The sequence below is a fragment of the Bombus terrestris genome, chromosome 16 (genome assembly GCF_910591885.1).
Source record: "Bombus terrestris chromosome 16, iyBomTerr1.2, whole genome shotgun sequence".
NCBI lineage: Eukaryota > Metazoa > Arthropoda > Insecta > Hymenoptera > Apidae > Bombus > Bombus terrestris.
In genome coordinates, this window is record NC_063284.1 from 1,423,849 (window position 1) to 1,444,935 (window position 21,087).

Sequence of the window (21,087 nt, forward strand, 5' to 3'; positions counted from 1 at the left end):
ATTACAAAGTAATAAATTAATCTACTCTATTCTCGTCTATACAAAAGCCTTTACAAAATTTCGTCCTCATTTCAGTTTGAAATTCCATAATTTTATATCAATTTGTTCTCATTTTCTGTTGTCTTTTTGTATTTGTGAACGTTACAGAACGCCGTGTTGCGTACTTTCCAAAGTATTAAAAAAATGGAAAATTCTTGAAACTCGGCAAAGTCCACTAGTTATGTGTTAAAAACCGATCAGAAATCGCGAGAAGTTGAAAAGGTCGGGGTGAAAGCTCGTTATCGATCACGAGAGGGGCTGGCGTGCCGTGCGGTTGTTAAGGGTGTTTATCACCTACACGCTCTTCAGGGTCGCCAGATTTGTGTCAAGAACTCGTTCCTGCACTGGCGAAACCCGTGGAAAAACTCGTCGAACAGAACGTAAAACAGAGGAAGAATTCACGTGAGAAGTCTTCCTCGAGGCCACTACGTTCCAATATAGCGTCAACTGCTGCCTCTTCCTTCAAATCCCCACTTTGACTTCTCTTATTATTGTTCCACGGTGATTGATCGATCAAATGGATCTTTAATTTCTCGTTTCTTCGAACGATACAATTTTTCCCAGTTTCCTACTACCGTCCGGTTATAGATGACTCTAAGAATTTCGAGTATAGTTTACTCCGATATTCCAATAATTCAATAATTCCGATATCGAGTAGTCTAGCCATAAGTTACAGCCAAGAGAATATTTCACGTATCTCGTTTATTTGATGTATTTGTCGGAAATAATTGAACGCATTGTGCTCGGTAATAGGAAAGAAATTTGTACAATCAGCAATTGTATAATCACAATCTCATGCAATCAGAAGTTGCATAACCAGAACTTTGTATAATTAAAAGTTGTATAATGACGAGAAAAAGAAGAGAAGAAGACAGTCGGCCAATCAGCGGACACAGGTGGCGGACCGCTTAATCGCATGTCACTAGGAAAATCAAAATATGGTATTTCCGCTAGAGGCAATAATCCTGATGATCCTTGCACAACTTTACGCGAGCAGTCCATTGGAAATAAGCCGGGGCCTACCTAGTAACCCTTTAAGATTATATCCAACGAAGTATATTAAATCCGATTCACTTACTGGCCTTAATGCTAATGCTAATGCTAATGCTAATATAATCGATGCACAAGCTCGGTGGCGCTTACCTGCCACACGATGCGAGTCCATTAGAATCTAGACGAGAGCTGTTGCTTTGCACGAGACAAGAGGATGAAATATTGATATTTTAATTTTTATCAATTAATTCCTCCTGTATATTTACACTTTAATCGCACGTTAATGCGTAGGGTTTTTCTTTAGACAATGAGATCTAAAGAATCAAGTGGCAGACCTCTGTTAATAAAATTATTATTCTGTGTAATACGTATTCTATAATTTCAAAATTCAAATAGATGTGTCTGGTCAAAAGGTGGTTTTGAAAAACATAATTTTTAATTATTTTACAAATAGGTATCGACTTCACGTATGTCGTCTGAAATTGTACAAACTGTTATATCCCTGGTTTCTTTATACGGTTCTCTTACTTAATATAAATATAGATAAACTACTTTTCTGCTACCTGGCAGCATTGACCTGATTTAAGCAATGGTTATAGATACGCTTTTTTAACTCTGGATACTTTTGTCAAGCTTTGTATATTTTCAAATAATTTCTGATATTTTAAACATCTTATCTACCAATATTTAACTAGCTCGTCTTCCTTTTATCAACATCTAAAATATTTTTCATTATCTATATTCTAATATTCTAACCCTTTTGTATTAATAATAATAGTATTAGTTACATAATACAGTATCAATGAATATTAGATTCACTTATTCTAATATTCCCAATATTTTACTATTTAATCGGCTCATCCTCTCTTATTAACACCCAAAATATTTTTTCACTATCTACATTCTAACATTCTAATCTTTCAGAATACCAGATTCATCTATTCGAATGTCTCAAATATTCAATTAATATTTGATCGCTTTATCATTTTTCATCGACATTTCCGCGATCATCAACCGCATCCGACAAATCCACTCACCTCTTCTTACGATCGACGTAGTATCGACGCGAATGTCGCCGAAGACGATATCTACGCTTGTCAACATACGATGTAAGGCCAATAATCGCCGGTTCTTTCGAATCACGTCTCGAATCGTCACAATCGCGGTTATCCTTCACAGTCGAATCTCTTCGCGAGTCTTCCTTCGGGTCCTCCTGTTCCTGCGACCTGACCATCATCCACACGAAGAAGAAGAAGACGATCATCGTGTTCGATCATTGCCCCCGTTCAAGTTCGTCTATCAAACACATCGATCGTTCACCGTCTCTATTTCACCTTTCACGATCACTTTTCAATTTCATTATCTTCACCATCACCTGCACTCTTTTCTCTCAGCAATTTCTCCCGGCTTTATTTCATATTTTTATTATCACGATATTTATCTTGCAAGTTTGGTAATTTTATGCCAGCGAGTTTTCGAAGTTCGTCGACGTATTGATCGATCGTTAACGATCGATTACTACGATCCAGGGTGGATAGTTGCTTTTGGGTTCTTCGTAATTGAAATTCAGTTTTGGAAGAGGTTCGAGCAAGATCGATGCAAGTTTTCTGTCGCGAAAAATTGAATTTGTTTATGGTTATAGTGGATCGTTGGATGAATTGGTTGTTTTAACTTTGGTTCGTCGAGTATGGAAGCTTTGGAAATGGAATTTTCATTAGCGAAAGATAGAAATTGAGAAATATCGTGGAGGATCTAGCAACGCTTTTGAAAATTTCCTAATCCCTGTTTCAACGATGAATTTTTATTTTCTTACTTCCCACGACAAAAGTGTTTGTTTCTAATTCGATCTCCGCCGCTGTAATCTACGAAAGATGATGATTTCATTTTTCGAATTTCTCCGAGGTCGAGGTATACGGATATTATTAAAATTAATTTATAAATTCAGAGATGCACAGAGCCATAAAATATTTCTTCCCCTTTATTGTTAAAGATGAAGCGTTTTATAGTATTATCGACCTTGTATGTGAAATTCATCGGAATAGAAGACTGAATATTACAACTCACGATTTCCCTCTCACGTTTGCCTTCGACAAACACATGTCGAGCTATTTCCTCTCTCCGGACCGAAAGTTAACATCCTTTCGTGCGATTCTTCATGACAAATGTTTGCTCTGAAACATCTCTGTCCGTTTCACGAAAACACACAAAAATTCTTCCTCCATCGAATATACCTATCAATAATGCATATTTGATGATCTGGAAAATTTCTTCGGTCCTCGCGATTTTAAGACCAAATGACGGTCTAATTCTTCGTCCAGAAAATCCGCAATACGAGCGCTGCGTATTTCTATAAAATTCATTTCACAGAGTCTTGCTCAGTCCCCATTAAGGCCGCACGAATTATTGTAATTAATGCAGAACGTTGATTGTTACGTAACCGGGAATAAGGTGTCTCCAATTAAGAGGAAAAGGTCCACGCTAGGAAAATATATTTTCCAAATAATCGACTAACACGATGCAATCGTCTCGTCGAGAGAACAGTCTCGCCGGAATTTGCAAATTTTAATGAACTTTTATGACGAGGACGATCCTGTCGAGTGTGCTTCAACGAAATTCGTGCAACTAAAAAACCATTCTCTCACCATGTGCTTTTTCGCGTTACATTTCACCTCGTAATATTATTTCATCTATCGCTGATGTATTTAATCGTCGTTCCAGTGAGATTCAAGCGTTAGATGAAAATTTCATTCGTATCGTAACGCGCGTTAAAAGGAAGGCAGAGCGATTTTAAAATTTACGAAAACCTGACCATGAATTTAAATTACGTATACTCTTTTTTCTCTAAATTAGAGATGCGAAGCGATTCATAGAGGAAATTCAACTTTGATCATTTTTTAAGCCAAATCTTCCATCTATTTTAATTCCTGAACTCTTTCATCGAAAACTGATCGAAATATCGAAATGCAAGCAATTGTTTTAAAATGGGAAATAATTTGAACAATCCCGTGGCTTCGATTCTACTTTGCCTAAATGGTTCGAGAAAAGAGATACGAATGAAATAAAGACAACTTGATAACGCGATCCATTTATTCGTCGGATTTAGAACAAGAGCTGTTCGATATGATTCAAGAACAATATTTATTGTTTGATATCTGACGACAGCGAGGGAAACGCGTGTCCGCGTTTTTCATTCTCTTCATTGAAAAACCGCAGGAAACCGCGAAGGACACGTGCTTATGGTTGTCGATTCTCTACCTATGTACTTTCATATGTACCTATATACTCTGTGTCTACGTTGAAACGTCTGGCAAGGTAATCTTTTGTTCTGTGGCAAGATAGTAGGATAGTGGAAAGAAAACAGAATAGAGAGAAGTAGGAATGGGGATGGAGTAGTAAAATAAAATACTAAAACAGTAAAATAAAGTACATCGCGGCAAAATATAACACCGAAGAGCACAGTAGACAAAATACTAGAGAATATAATATAGTACTCGTGTAATAAATTAATATACAGCGATGTGCAATAATTTGGGAGTAGTATAGCGCCACACTATAGTATTATGCCGTCGTACAATAGAATACAATAGCTGTACACACTGAATGCAACTACGAAACTTGCATCACGATGATCCAATAATAATTATCAGCAAGATAGCGTACGCGTACATTTGTGTACATTTCACGCAACAAATAAAAATTTATGAATTTATTATTTAACGATAATAGCAACGGCGATTAAATTTACAAATTCTAAAAATATTAGATAGCGCAAGTTCGATCGAACTATCGTAAGATCACGAATCACCATGAACCTCGATCTGACGGATGAATGATTTGACCAGTCGAGGCGTTCATGTAGGATATAAGCTGATTCCTGTATATTGGCCTGCACAATAGGAATGTCACCGTCCGTGACATTTCTGCCGTGCTATTATTAACAAGACACCTACAAAGAAGCGTCAGACACCCTCTGCGGAGTCGATTACGCGCTCAGAGACGCCTCCTGAACGATTCTTGGTCCTTTCGGATCGAAATCTCCACAAAGAAGATAACAGAACAGGAAATAATCCTTCTAAACAGACTGGTATTTTCAGGAAAATATGTGCTGATAATTAGAAAAACGATGTAAATGTAAAACTTGAAGCAGTTGACTTTTTAATTTATTTTATATTTTATCAATCTACGTCACAATGATATGCAACGAATTTTGACATGAAAAATATTTCACTCGAGTGAGACACTTTTCCGTAGTCACTGGCACGTTATATCGGACCATTTTGGTAATTGCAAAATTCCATGAAACTTGACGTTCAAGAAACGAGACATTTATAAAGACGACCAATAGCGTCTCTCTAATCTACAGACATTTTCTGATTTACTATTTTATATTTTCGGCGAAATTGGGTTCTTTTCATTTTTTCCAGTTCTAAAATTCCACAAAATGTAGGCCTGGAGAAGCTCGAAAATGTTCGCAAAGAGCAACGATATCCAGGAAACAAACAATAGCGCCTCTCAGATTAATCTCGTATTTTCAGAAAAATAAGCTAATTTTTTTTTCTTTCTAATAATTTATAAAATTCCGCGAAATGTACATGTTTGCAAATGTATGGATCACAGAGGAGGGAAAACATAAAATAAGAGAAAAACAGAATTCATACGGTGTAGACGACGCCGATGCACTGTGAAGAAACGACAGTCTCTGCAACGTATGGAGGTTATCGCTGAGGGATTAAGGAGTACGACGAGAACGATTCTTGCGGCACTGCTGTCTATAATTTTTATTTTTTTTTTTTTTTATTTGGGAGTAATTTACAATCAATTCTCATTGAGAATTATAAATAAATTATTCGTATGATTATCGTATGTTTGATTCTAGCTGAATCTAACGTTCAAATCTAAAGGGTAATGTCTTTTTAGCCTGCGGATCTGATCTGTCGGGTCAAGTAATTGAGTAACTAGCAGATTTTGGTGATTGTTAATTCTTACGTTATATCTATTACCGAATTTGGATATTTCTTCGCAGTTAACAATGAACTGACTCAAATCAACGGTTGCCGACAGCAGGTGGTTACACGGCGAGGTGCGGTCTACCACAGAAACGCCAGAAACTGCGTACGACTCTTAAATCCGCGAACCGTTACGATTCATAAAGAAAAACGAATGTAGAAAGAAATCGCATCCTTGCGAAGAACGCGATACGACTGGGAAAAGTACGTTTTTCGCGGTGGAAGCGGAGAACTGTTTTTGAACGTAATTAAATCGGATTTACGAACGAGAAGAATGAAAACAAGTTCGAATGTTCTTTTTGTTTCGTTTTTAGTTCTCATGTCTGGAAAACCAGCCTTTCAGTCGTCACGCAACTAATAATAATTAAAATAATAATAATAATAATAATAATACGTAGGATACAGCACAGTGCTGCACGTAAATAAACAAAAGCGTCAAAATTGTTTTCTATCGACTAAACTATCGAGAGATAATAAATAAGATTTTCACGAGACTCTAATTGGTGGAGGAATGTATCTGCAACAAATTTATATCGATAATCCTTCCTCGTAACGGTGCGAGATTATTACTCTTATTGTTTATTTTATTTGAAACTGTTTTGTTAAAGCCGGCTATCGACGACTTAGTCAGTTAATAATCTTTTGTTGGAACGAGATCAATGCGAGTATGTATTTAAGATTATCGTCGACGTTACGCTTTTTCCTGTCTGCGTTGTACATAGGGCGCTTTACGACTATGCGAGGCAGTGTGGGTGATTGATAGTATCACATTGCAGATGTCACGTTTTCAATGATATTTTCCAGTGTGTACATTATTGTACATGTGTGTCAATTAAGCGTGTCTTCTTCATCTTATCCAGACTATTGCGGTTCGTTCTTTACGATTGAACTCTCGATTTATCTTCAGATCGTAAAAGCTACGGGTCAACATATATAGCGAATTTATATCGTAATTTTGTCATAATACGTTCCAGTCGTGTTCGTGTATTGCTTCGATATTTTTTACAATGTCAAACGATGCGTCGCACATGGAACACTGATTTGGTTCTTCTGGGGATACGATTTTTAAAGTTAGATCGGTCAGTTCATTTTTCTCTTTTTCTTTTTTTTTTTGCAAGGGATCCAAGCTAGCGACAATTTTTTCGCCGGAATAATTTATCGTACGGAAGAAAGAGACCACGTGATCTAATCGACTGTTGACAACTGGACTGTGAATTTTTCTGCGTTTAATAGCACATTTAAAATTCCAAACAGCACGAGAAACCTAACGTACGGTACGGTACAGCCTACCTTATCCGAATATAATATTTCCCAGCAACGGGTGCCTTTTTTCGTTTCAAATATTCCATCGTGTATACATCGTACACAGTGTGTTCTTTTTTTCACTCGATCGAGTGAATTCTGAAATTCTAACAGCGTTCTAGCTACCGAAACAAAATATCGTAAGTGCGACAGGATTAGGGAAAATACGCGATGTTGGGAAAGCCACGAGGATGGCGGACGGATTAGAAACCAAGAACGTGATATTGAAAGTTATCTAAAGCACGTAGATTGCTCAGATGCTGGCAACAGTGGAGAAACCGTACATATACTGATGCAATGCAATGGTTTCGTCGCGACAAAGGCGATAATAACGACGATTTTATACAAATGGAAACAGCAAACGAAAATGGCAACGGAGAGGTGGTTCCTCGCGTCCGAGCATTCGCGCCAATGGAAAAAGGTCGTCGATGGTTCAAAGTACAAAAGGAACGTAACTCTATGTTGTTACTTACGTTGAGAAAATGATTACAGTTTAGCGGAAAAATTCTTCTAAATGGGAAACTAGCGTAGAAAGATAGGAACCTGAAGACGGGACCAGTTGAAACGCTTTAATTTACACGAAAATTGTGGCAAAAGAAGTTTGAACGTACATGGAAGATGTTCGCTGTAATACAGACTGGATGAAAGAGATCGAAGTTGCCTAATATTCTTGTCAAGTAATAAATCGAATGAAAAGGACGCACACAACTCGGCGACCTTGAGTGGGCATAAAAATGTATCAACGACAGAAGTTGCGGCCAACTAATAAAGCCATTGATCAGCTTAAGTAAGAACATCAAATAGGCGGCAGTTCTCCTTGATTCGAAAGTACGCGTATTAATTTTATTCGTGATTGGAATATAATGGAGATTCGTAAGGGCAATTTTCTGACCCAGTTTTACCATCGCGGGATTATATTGACCCAATGTGATATTTGTCAACGTCATGTATCGTTGATCAATCAAAAATCATTGTATTTACATTGCAGCAGGATCTATGTATTTGCATTGTATCTGTTATATTATAACTGTGCAGAATAAACACTGTTCATTTATGTTTCGTTTTTAATTTATTCGTACCTACGATTTATCGAAAAATAATAAGTAAAAAGCTACTGATTACTATTCCTATATAGTTTTTCAATAAAGCCATCATTAGAATTGGAAATATCGCATTATGTATGCAGAGAATCACACACGAAAGTGCTACGAAAACGAGGAGCATACCAAGTGAATCCAAAACGACCCATTACGGGACTGCGCGAGGATTAAAGGGTGCAAATCTGAGAAAGCCACGCTCAACTTTCTCGATTAACTGTTTGCACGTGATTTGATGGGAAGATCGAACGACAGACGCATATTCCATGCATCGCGAGAGAGCAGTGTAGTATCTTCGTGGCTCGCGCGTTTTTAATTACAAATTATATAAATTTAATTTACAAATTCCTCCATTCATCTTAGTCCGTATCTATTTGAACAAACGCGACTGTTCCACTGTCCGAAAATTCCTTTATTCGAACAGTTTTGTCTTTCTATTAGTTCTAATAAAGAATGTACTTGGCGTAGTATTCAGTGGATGAAATAAATTTCAATTTGTTTCGTTAGGCTTGCAGAAAAACGATAGTACATCGGTAACCTACTTATTTTCTAATTATTCCTCGAAATGAAACGCATCCCGAGAGAATCTTTCAGAGAATCTTGAAGAACAGAGGATATCAATCTTCCACTTGTAAATTCACGATGAAACTCTTCGATTCTTGTTCTGCACACAATTCAATAGGTTTCGTCCAATTGTCGTCGATCAATCGTGGACGATTAAATCGCGTGCACGGGGCCGCGGGTTCTTTTAAATTAGCCTCGGCATTCGGCGAAGATTCTTTGTTCTAGGCTTAAACGAACCGTGACTCGATCGCTAAATATTGACCGTAAGTATCCGGTGCAAGCGTAATCGCATGACGTCATCCTTTTTGCCGGAGAGTTTTCCACGCTGGATATCTCAGACAGAGTATTAATATTTGTGAAGCACTCGCCCGCGGCTTTAATTTTTCCGGTCTTTCCTCCGAGACACGGATATAGAAATTTGCGATTTTGAAGGCTTTCAGTTGCACGCAAGTGTAGAACCGCGAGTTCTATTATCGAAAATCAAACAGAAATAATACGTTGCCTTCTACGAGCTTTCTATTATTCCGATAAGTTCGAATCAATTCTCTCCATTCCACCGAACTATTACGAATAATCCCGAAAGTAAATAACTAAACCAGAGTAAATACGAATAACAGAGCAAATAACAAAATACAAATATCTACGAGAGACATCTAAAATGTTAAAAATATCGTCAAACCGACGTATCTGTAATATCAAAAAAAAAAAAAAAAAAAAAGAAAAAGAATCTCTGTAAATCCAACAGCATTTTTCATCTAACCGAGCACAGTACGTCAAATGTCGTACGTCGCAAGACGCAACTAACATTCCTCTCTGCGAGCTCATACAAAATTCATACCCCTCCCTATCGATTTCTTCAGCAACTCGCACATTTCGCTTCGACCCGTGCAAACTCCCCCTATGATTTGCTTAAAAAGGCAGTCGCGTAGCTGGAGTGCATCATCGGTGCACCTTCCAACCCACTGCAACCACCGAATATGAAGCCCTTCATTCTAAATTCGCGTGCAGAGAGCGAGAAACGGTGGTCAACTGCGACAGGGATTTTTCAATGGGTCCCTCGATATTCCCGGCGATCGATGGAATCCATTACGAGAATTGGAATTCCACGCTCAACAAGTACCCGGGTGAAAACGGGTTGTCTAGCGTGGAACACTGGAATCGTGCGTGGGTTATCGATTTCAGGGGTTGCTGGATCGATCTAGTTTCAGTGGCTCTCTCTCTCTCTCTCTCTTTCTCTCTTTGCAAGGATAGATAACGAAGAGAAGAACTGGGACGATGGGAAGAAAGAACGAAAATGGTAGATTTTTAAGAGACTTGCAGAAGACAGTAAAAGGGTGTGGATTTAACTCTGTTACGATTCTTGAATTTTTATATTTCAATTTTACTCGACTTTTTGCAAATAGAAACCGTTTCAGCGAACACAGATAATCGAAGCGGAAAATCATTCGTACCAACGCAGACTTGTCTTTCGTATTTCATAAAAATTGCCCCGATGATTTATTTAATAAGTTGGAGAAACATAATTGAGTCGAAAATGTTGGAAAGAATAATTTCATACCCAAGGAAGATGTAATTAAAATTGCAAGATCTCGGTAAAACAAGAATCGTCATTTCGTCATCAATGGTAGCTAACGGTGTAAGCGGCTGAATTTTCAATGAACTTAACGAGCGTTTGATAAAACGACCAGGCTCGTGGCCACGACCTTCCTCTCTCGTTCACGTGAACCACACTCAAGCAAAATTAACGTCGGGCTGATAAACATCCGATCAAGCCGCGAACTGTTTATATGGTTGCAAATTTACGAGCAGAAACGAGGGCTCGTCGACTCGCGATCCAGTTTCATGGAACATTTTCACGGAAACGTTAACGAGAGAGAGACGAATGTTCTCAATAATTGATGTTTTCATTGAAAATATACACAAAAGAATTTGTTATTTTCATTTAGTTTGCTAAGACGATCTCGAGTTTGGTATACCGTGATTTACATCTTTCGTTTCAAATTTTGTCCATTGTTTGAAATAACGAATACTGAAATGCCTCGTTAAAGTATAGATAAAAGATCCTTTTTCTAATCTTTTTTCAGTTTAGCAACGTAGAGCGATTTTACGCGCTTTGAATTTCAATTAAAAATCTCCGCCGCTTTTTCTATTTTATTTTACACAGCCTCGATATATCGTTGTTCATTGAAACAATGAATCGCGGAATCGTTGTTTTGGTATTTCTATATTGGCAAAGTGATTTCATGTGTTTCGAATTCTAGTCGAAATGTTATTCGCCCTTCTGTATTATTTTTTGTATAAACTGGTCCTTGCATTTGCAGCTGATCCGATCGGATCATTTTTAGCGAATGCGATCTCCGATAATTCGACGTGCGACAAGTTATTGTCCAATGACAATCGGAAGGTTAGTTACGAAGTTGTAAAAATCAAATATTCGCGATATTTTGTGTTTCGACCCGGAAATGAACAAAAGGTTTCTTTGTTTCAATTTGCTTGGCTTTGTGAAGCGAGATCGCGTGTTTAAAATCGTCCATTTTTATTGATCAGGTATTTTTTACTTATTCCGTTGTACGCAATAAAAAATATTTGAAAAAATAATAAATAATGTCTAGTAACGTATCCTCTTTGTTTGTAATCGTTCCAACAGCAATGCACAGCGAAAAAAGGAAATATTTCCGAGTCACGTGAGATATCAGCGTTGAGAAAATCGTTAATTATCGCATTAAAATTTCATTATTGCGCTAGACGTGAATTTTAATTCTCCGACGATAACGCATTAACTATTTTCCATATCTGTCTAGTCAGAATGAAAAATGAATGATATTTATTATAATCGGGAAAAACGAACCAACGAATATATTTGTAGAAGAGAACAATGAAATCGATTCTAACGAGTCTTAGTGTATGGTAATAAATTACCAGAGCGAAAGTAAACGTCAGTATTACGTCAGAGCACAAAGAATTTTTTGTTACAATCTCGTTTACGACGACTGGTCATCATCACGTTACGCAATGTATACTTGTTTCACTAATTGAACAGAAACTCGATATTCGACTCACATAACTGACTCGATACACATTTTCATATCATAGTGTTTATCTATCACTTTTTAAATCTTATTGATTAGTTACTGAAGATTGTTGGATCGTTAATTTATAATATCTTCTAATTAATTAGCGAAGATATTCACAGGATCTGTCTCTTTTTCGCACGTTTCAATTTAGCGGAAGAAAATTTTATTTAATATAGAATTGCCGACTTAGTTTGATAAATTGGGACAATTGAGATAAAATAAAAACTCTCGAAGGTGCGGATTGTGACGTGTAAATTATTAAAAGAAGAATGCAACGTCAGAAAATCTATGTGGGCAAAGAGCTCAAAATTTAGTTTAGAAAACCCATACAGAAACAAAGAATTTCGAAAATATTCACAGCTCTTAAAGAAGAAGCATTTCCACTTGAAGATGAGAATAATAGGAAAACGATTAAAATAAATTAAAAACGAATTTCGAAGATATGCGCAATCTAAGAGAAACGGTCTCAATTGCGTTTCCAAAATCTTCGAAAAATAACCAAAATCGATTCCGAAGGTCCAAAAAGGAATCTGAAAAATATCGACAACGTGTATAAACAATTAAATGAAACGGTACGTTGAGAGGGAAACCTGGTAAAGACGAAGATCAGTCGAGTCCTTATTTAAAAATTGTAAAGGAGACGAAAATTTGGAAAAGTAAAATTTACAGTTAAGAGAATTGCAACTTGTGTGTCAATAGACAAAGGACAGCGCGCGAGTGAACAATTGGAATGGGTAGAGAACGGAAATGGCGAGAACACGTTTCACGACCGCACCAACACGTGAATCGAGGCGAACTAAGCGCATACGACACGCGTTCATGATCACGCGACGCTAGGCGCCGCGACGCAACCTCCGGCGCAAGCACACGCGCCTCTTGTTGCACGCCTCGACGCCGGAAACCAAGCTTATCTTTCTGCTCTCGACTTTCTACGATTCCACCGACGACCGTTCTACTTTGCAGCAATCGATCGTTGCAATTTTTCAGTCTTTCTTTCGATCTCTTACGCTATCGTCGAAATTGTTAATTAAAAAGTACGATGACGTGCTTTGAATCGGAATTAGTTTGCTTATTATTTGTGTGTGTGTGTAGTTTTGAGCGAATTAATTAATAACTGGACTATGGAGATTTATGCAAATGTACGTTTTTATGAACACGTGGCTAAAGGAAGGTTTGTTTAATCTATTAAATATCATTTAATTATTTCCCAAAGTATCGAATATTATTTAATTATTCTATAACGTAACAAGTATTATACAATTATTTTCTAATCTATCGAATGTTTACCAGCATCGCCTTTCGCTATAATTTTTATTACTTTCTAGTTATTTTTCATATTTTTCAGGATTATATTATCCATCGCATCGTATTGTAAAATTTGGAGAATTTTGAAAATCGATTAAGTAATATACCTGTTACGATAAGTTCAATTAAATGTTCCTCGGTATTTCTCAATTTCCGATAAGACTTTCTGTTTCTATATCCTCTTTCCTTTATTTTATCTCGATAATATTAATGGCAAGTTTCGTGAGGGTTTAACGATCATTTTCACCAATACTCGGATATCTCGAATTAATTTGACGTTACGTGGGTCGTTTGGTAAAATGGTCACGAGGGTTATTAACAAAATGCGTTATTATTATAACGAAGGGATATGAACATTTACGACGATATTAAATCGTCTCCGTTTGTCCATTATGTTAATAATGAATAATAAGTAACGATGCCAATAAAAACTTTATGTGCGTTATAATTATGTTTTGATAAAAACTGGAAATCAAATATTTATATAGAGATGGAAAATCGATAAATATAATTTGCATTGGATTTATTATTAATTTCTTCTTCAATGAACATTTAAAATATATAACCGTGTACTTTGCTAATAACCCATTAATTTAACGTCCCTTTAATTTTTAAAAATTCCGTATCGAATCGAAGTATTCGAAAAATCGGAAATATTTAGTAAAATGGAAAATTTGGACGTACTATGATTATAATTGTCATATTTTTGTTACTTTTACAACATGTCTTACGATTATCATTATTATTATCTTTTTGGTTAGTTTTATAACTACAAAGTTCTACAAATAATAATCTTCGCCTTTTTTCTAATCTAAAGTGAAGATTAAATTCATCAACTGATTCTAAGATTTATTGTCTTCGCCATTATTGTTAATATTCTAGCAAATTAACCTCGTTCATAACCACAAAAATTTCTAGTGATGGCAAGTAGCCATTCCTTTCTTTCAAATCTGACAATAAGATGAAGGTTAGGTTCCAAAATTTCCACTCAGTTGAGAAATTCGATATTACCTCGATTATTCGTTTCAATCATAACTTCCAACATATTCATAAAGTCTCCTCGAAAAACAATTATTCCCCACAGTCATTCGTCACAACACTACTGTCATTGTTCGAGGTATTTTTATTTCACTGCACTCACTCCACTCGTAGAATCTACTTTTCCACCTCGAATGAAACGACAATCTCAAACAATCTAAAACTTCCGCGAACATAATCATCAAAAAAGTTACCGGAACATGATATTCATTTTATATTCGCGCGATAACTGTTGCACTCTGAATATGCACGAGGAAAATGCTAATCGCAAGCGAGATGGACTTTAGCAAGAAGATGCGTGTTCACGTTTGGATGATCGTAATTGACGGTCGCTCGATTTCGAAACGAAAGTAGATCAATCTGCATTATGACTTACGAGTTACGAGGCACTGTCGACGCGAGGACGAGGACAAACTAAGAGGTGGCTCGGAGCGAAACTGTCGAGAATTTGTCAGCGAGAGTGAGAAGGAAAGAAATCGATTGTCTTGCGATATCTTCGCGCGCTTTAAATGCGAGGCACCAGGCCCGTATCTGCCGATCGAAGCGCCCTGGTCTTTCCAAAGATTCGTTTCTAATTTTCTAATATTACTTTTCTTCTTATATTTATTTATCTTAATACGTATGCTCATTGTTTTATTATTTTATAATATTTTTGGTATAATTAGTTTTTAGACTGTTATCGTAATTATTATCAAGTGTTAATAATTACCGATGTTTATATACAATTAATAGAATTTTGTCTCGATAAGATTTTGATGAATTCCAGAATTTAAACAAAATACGATGTATATTTGTATACATATTAAATTGAAATTATCATAGTTAAACATCTTCCTACCATTAACGTCGTCGATTATCTATTCATGGCCACCTATTGATTTTTAAATATCTTTAGAACACGCCAATGATACAAATTTCTCCGTAAAATCGTATTTTTACGTTTCGTGTCACGATAGAATAAAAGAATCAAGAATTTCAAAAATACTTCTGTTTCTCTCCTTCCAATTATCCTCTACACTATGTCACCAACGATACTCTCGATTTATTACTTTCCATTTTACCATTTGTATTTTATTATATCAAATTTCTATTTGTATTTGTATTTATATCAAAGAAGTGCGTTTTAACGATATCGTATGTCAAATGATCTTTCAATAGAAATACATTTTATTCGAATATTTAATAAAAGCAGGCCGTGAATTGGTGTCCAAAACAAGCAACATTTTTAATTACATATTCCCGAGTAAACGGTTTTTCGTACGCGAATCAACGAGCCAAGGTAGTTGGTTCGCCGCGTGTTGCACAAAACCGATTCTTTTTTCGTAACCAGTCACACGATATCTCGTGTGTGTGCAAATCAGATTTGATCGTGGTCGACGATAGTTTGGCAAACATAGTTTGGCGTACGAGCGCTTGTTCAGTTCGTATTACTCGAGGAAAACGAATTCTACGTTTTCCTTCTCTTCTAGTCCGTTCCGATCAGAGACGTAAGAAACATCGTATACCATCTGGACGGAAATTTGAAAAACTGAAAATGTCGATATTCGGAAGATGGAGAAATTTGGAAAATTTTGATGGTTTGGAAATATAGAAATTCGAATGTTTCCTTCTTTAAATCCTTAAGAGGTCCACAGTGGCATCTGGTCTCAAATAACTGATACTGAAAATTTGTCCTCACCATTACCGCTGCTTACGTAAACTCGAAATGACCACGTGGAAGGAACTGCGCCGGTACTTAATGCAACCATAATAACGACTTACCTGAAACAAAGAATGAATCACATGATTAATACCTCGTTTCATGAATAAACATTAATGAGTCACAACAGCGCAATAGCGGCTATACGAATGTTAGCAAAAATTCGAATCGAATTTCATATTTATCGACAATATCGATAAAACAGGAAAAGAGGATTTCCAAGATAAGGGTGATAATAGGGTAAAACAGAAAATTTAACATAGATCAAACAGATCCACGTTAAGTGATTAACAAATTGTCTTATTACCTATTGCGCTGTTAAATTTATGTCACGTGTACAATATATTGCATGCAACGAGCAAACACATCGTCCGCTAGTGATCATACAAGTCATAAAACATGAATCGAGAGTCTTAAATACCGATTAAATCCTATAATTGAAATAATAATTTCTGCTAATCTTTGAAATACATCGAAATGACTGGAATGACTATTCTAGCGACCAAAGGGACGGAGTAATAATAGAAAGTCATGCAAGCAATGCAGCAAGCATCAAGCAACGCAATGTGTCACTTCGAAAAACGTTACAGGTCACGGATTGTATTTTCAACAAAAGGTCCCTTTTTATGAAATATTCATGCGTGGACATAAATAAGCAGAGGGACGATTTATTCGTACGAAATGTTACGTTCATTATACAAGCTTTACATCACGAATTATCATCGTCTTACTATTTTATTGCACGTCATCGTATATGCTTATCACTGGCGCCTTATTCTACATGTATACGTATACACGTACGCTACCGTTCAAAAGCTCAATTAGACGTAAATACGTATGTCTATACAATACATGTGAAAGAATATTATTAAAAAATAGATTTTCTTATTGGAAAAGATTATTACGAGCATTCGTAGCTATTTTGGAAGTCAAAATTGATAAATTGATATTATAATCGTGCTCTACATTTGAAGGTAATATCAATTGTAAATAATAACAATTGTAAAAATGTAACGATAACAATTGTAAAAATTAATTAAAATTACAATAGGAAATAAATTTAATTTTGTAATAGTGTAATAGTGTACATGTACATTGCCTACATGCATTAGACACGCATTATATACGTAGAGCCTGTTGAAGCAGCGTTTGAATAATAATATTTTAATGAAAGAAAATTGTGTCACACGATCAACGTCACAACAGCTAACCCTGTCTTCCATTTTTCATTGTACTAGTAATTTGGAGCGTTCCGCGTGATACAGTAGATAAATTGGTGTCACTTAATGGGCAAATCAATAGTTGTTAACGATTGGCGAGATCGTTCCCTTCCTTAACGGTATTTCTCGTGGAATCTTTGGTGAGTGGGATAGGATAAATATGCATTTAAGATGATTTTCGTTAAAAATAATCATTTCATTATAGAGCGAGATATTTTTCTATTGAAGAATGGATAAATATATTGCGAGGAAATTTAATGTTTATTGAAATTCATTATTGCAGAAATTTTCTATTATATAAGAATTTGCATGCAAAAGCAACTTATTTCTTAGCTTAGTTCTTATCGATATTAATAAATAAAACATTTTCTTCTTTCTAAACCCGATTGTCTGCTTTCGTTAGGAGAAAAGTAGCTACTATGAACTTGACGTGCAATTTCTAAAGAGAACCGCGTGTTATCGAATGAAGAGTACAATGGTGCCTCATAGTGATGGGGAGGTAGCGAATGAGGCAGCGCGACCTACATTTCGTCTGCACTCGAAGCGATAAATCAAAAGTTTTGCCTTCGAGACGATCACGTTTTTCTTTAACTTGCTTATAAATAAGGTGTCTGTACCAAGATAAGAGGGAAGAAACTTCTTTACTAGCGAAATATAAATAATAAAACTTCATAAATAGTTTGAGAAACTGTTCCAAGAAATTTTGCTATCCTAATGTCTTCCTGTAATAAGAATACTTAATTGGTTCGATTAATGAACGAAGATTCAGTAAGACAGTAAAATGAAGATGTTTTAAAATGGGATCAAATAAGTTACAAAGAAAACGTTCATAAAAAGAACATCGTAAATGAAGCACTCTTTCGATAAAGAATGATTTTAAATATTACTATGAAGATAAAGTAGGAAACGGTGAAGTGTAGATAAAGAAGGTTTCTATAGTGAGATGTACCGTTTGAACATTTTAAAACCTTTTTCTGTAACAATTTGTAATAATCGAAGAAAAATAACATCAATAAACATTGAAATAACATTAACAGAGAACTCTTTAAGTTAATAAATTTAATAGTAGATCAAGCGAAACAAACAGCTTCTGTCAGGGCTGAAAAAATTCCTAGATTAACGACTGTTGACCATCGTCAATATCGTTATACAAGACAAACAGTAGCATTATAGATGGTAATCCATATAGATTGAAGAAAACTGTGTTAACACAGAATAAAGACTTCATGACGATAGTCTAATAAAAATCCTTAAATCAACATTCAATAAACGATCTGCACATAACAAACAACATCAATATCAAAACAACCTTAATCCACTTTATTATCGAAGCAACACGTCAGCTTAGCAAACACAAGATAATCTCGCGCCACCTACCAAAGCTCCCTACATTAACTCCCTACTAAACTTCTCGTTGACCAAATCGATTACAAAAGCGTGCTGGAAAAAAGATCTTTCGAAAATCCACTTTCAACTTCCAACTCCCTTAAGCAATTTTTCCACATCTACTCAGCAGATCCTAAGAATTATTTCAGCAGCCGAACTACTGTTATCAGAAGCTAGCGGCAACCAAAGTTCTCCTCATTCTAATATTTAAACCTCTTAACCAAATTTTCCACGTCTATCCCGAGATTTCCGCTATCATCCCAGCCACAAACAGCCACTGATGCCTATCTGGCTTTAACCTACCAGAAATTCATGAAGCGTATTTACTGTATTTACACTGCAACCAAAACCCACCTGCTTCTAATTCCTAAACCAACCTACTTAAGCTCCTTGCATCTACCAAAACAGCCCGAATAATCATCTTAACACCTCCTAATGACTGGCTAGTTTTAACTCATTCGCATTAGCGTGCCGTGACACGTTCCACTTTTCTGGACGTATATACGCCGGCCGGCCGCGCGTCACAGAACGAGCGAGATCGAGGCGAGCGAGGCTGACGATTGAAGAAAGAAAGGATGAAAGAAGGGGGGAAAAAGCGCGAGTCTCAGGGATCGGGGGTTAAGTGGTCGAAACAGAGCCACGGAGGGGCGGCTGCAGAGATTCCCTGATACGCACCTGGCCACGCGCATTTCAGGGCATCGGTGACGTCAAACCAGGGGGCTAGAGGTTGTTGATTACGTCACTGGCCCCAGCCAGCCTCCAACACCACGGCATCGATCAGTTCGACCAATGGTGGGGATAGAAGCTACGCTTGCAACAGTGGTGGGGGGTAGCGAGTCGAGGAAATATCAGTAATAGCCGACTCCCGCGGTCTATTAATTAAATTTTTGATTAGTCGACGATATTTCAGCATTCTCCCCACTCCCCTACTCTTCTCTCCCTCTCTTTGCGTTTCATCGTCTCGCTCCCTCCCACGATTTCTCGAGAGATGTGACGCGGGTTGCAGTTACCAGGCGAAATTAGATTTTTTCGGTAACGGGCAATTATCTTGCCTTATGTCGCACGGTGGGGATGCGATATTGATATTTGAGAGTGTGAATTTTGTTGTAAAGAGTACGATTGCGTTTTAGGAAATTATTTTTAACCAAAGAATCTGGCTAATGTGCGTACAAAAGTTAATTCGTATCTTAGGATGATATTATGCAAATATTTTTAATTAATTTATACCTTCGCGTGGTATGTTGATAAAAAATGAAATAAATATAATTCATAATTTAAATCAATAATATAGTATTTTCTATATCGCGGTACGATGTATTCGCAAAATCTCCAAAAAATTCTGAATGGACCTTTCTTTTCGAGGAAATCACGAAATCTCAGGAGATTTTTAAAACGTGCAAATAACATCGAAAAGCACATTTTTTTCGCAAACGGAAATGTCGATCGAGAGTTTGCTCGCGAATGCTTGAATCCAAGTAGACAAGAAAGGAGAGTGGAGGGGAGTAAAAATTGAACAGAACTGTTCGAATCGACTCGAGTGGACCAGGAGATGCGAGACTCTTCCGCCAACAACGTTCCTTTTATCGACTTTTCTTCCTCCTATTTCGGTCTCCCATTACAGCTTTCGTTCGTAAAATTCGCGCGAGGCTCGGCTCAACTTCTGACAGGTCCTTCGCCGATACGATTGTTCGTCAGCCTTGCAAATCGTCCCAAACTTTGTATTATTATTATTTTTGTATTATAAAATTTCACATTCACGAATTGTTACCAGCGATACGATGTTCATACTTTCCGAACATAATGTTTTCTCATTGTCGTGGATTTTCGAAATCCCTAGAATTGTGTGAATTTTGAACACTTTGATATTCAGGCTTTTTCCATTAATTCAACTAACGGTATTAATAAAATTTAATGAGTTAGAAATCACAACATAACGATGCTATCAGTTTATTTTGTATCTTTCAAAGCGTTAGAAAATTCATTTTTCTAAGTAAATTTTTGATTTTATAAATTATAAGTCAGCTCATTTTACCGTCTTTTTAACCTTCCAACGTCACTGCTTAAAAATAATATTCTGTATTTATGAAGATGTTTGGAGAATCATCCGGGTGTCTGACTTATATCGACTTATTCTACTGTCGCTCTCTTTAGCCAGGGATACTTGATTTAACAAAAAAGAATTCTATCGTTTCTATTATTGAGTCGAACGGGACATTTCTACGCTAGGAATGGAATGTTGTTAAATTTTTGATGAGTAGAATCCTGTTTAATGTATACAGCATAAATTCGAAAAGCATAAAAAAGTACTTGAGTAATGCCAGTAATATTTTAGCACCCTTTAGCGTGTTTATGGCAATGACATTT

The 21,087-nt window shown here is 36.4% G+C and overlaps 1 protein-coding gene and 1 long non-coding RNA gene across 14 annotated transcripts in view; both read right to left on the minus strand.

Annotated features, from left to right (window-relative positions):
- The window catches only part of LOC100648035 (cAMP-specific 3',5'-cyclic phosphodiesterase), a 359,695-nt gene that overhangs the window by 106,508 nt on the left and 232,100 nt on the right, over positions 1-21,087 (minus strand). Inside the window, exons 1-2 of one of the 13 annotated variants that reach the window (XM_048413147.1) lie at positions 14,392-14,728; positions 2,070-2,639 (exon numbers count right to left, since the gene is read on the minus strand). The exons of 10 other annotated variants lie outside the window; for them this stretch is intronic. In XM_048413147.1, the coding sequence (XP_048269104.1) occupies positions 2,070-2,296 (227 nt within the window). In that variant the 5' untranslated portion in view covers positions 2,297-2,639; positions 14,392-14,728. Of the gene's footprint in view, positions 1-2,069; positions 2,698-12,742; positions 12,760-14,391; positions 14,729-21,087 lie in introns of those variants that run through there. 2 more of the 13 variants (XM_048413148.1, XM_020867266.2) reach the window with 2 other exon arrangements.
- LOC125386515 lies at positions 3,518-12,764 on the minus strand. The gene is made up of 4 exons (XR_007226747.1): positions 12,652-12,764; positions 11,921-12,361; positions 4,308-4,357; positions 3,518-3,836 (listed from the first exon to the last, which is right to left on the minus strand). It is a non-coding gene; the product is annotated as an uncharacterized LOC125386515 (long non-coding RNA).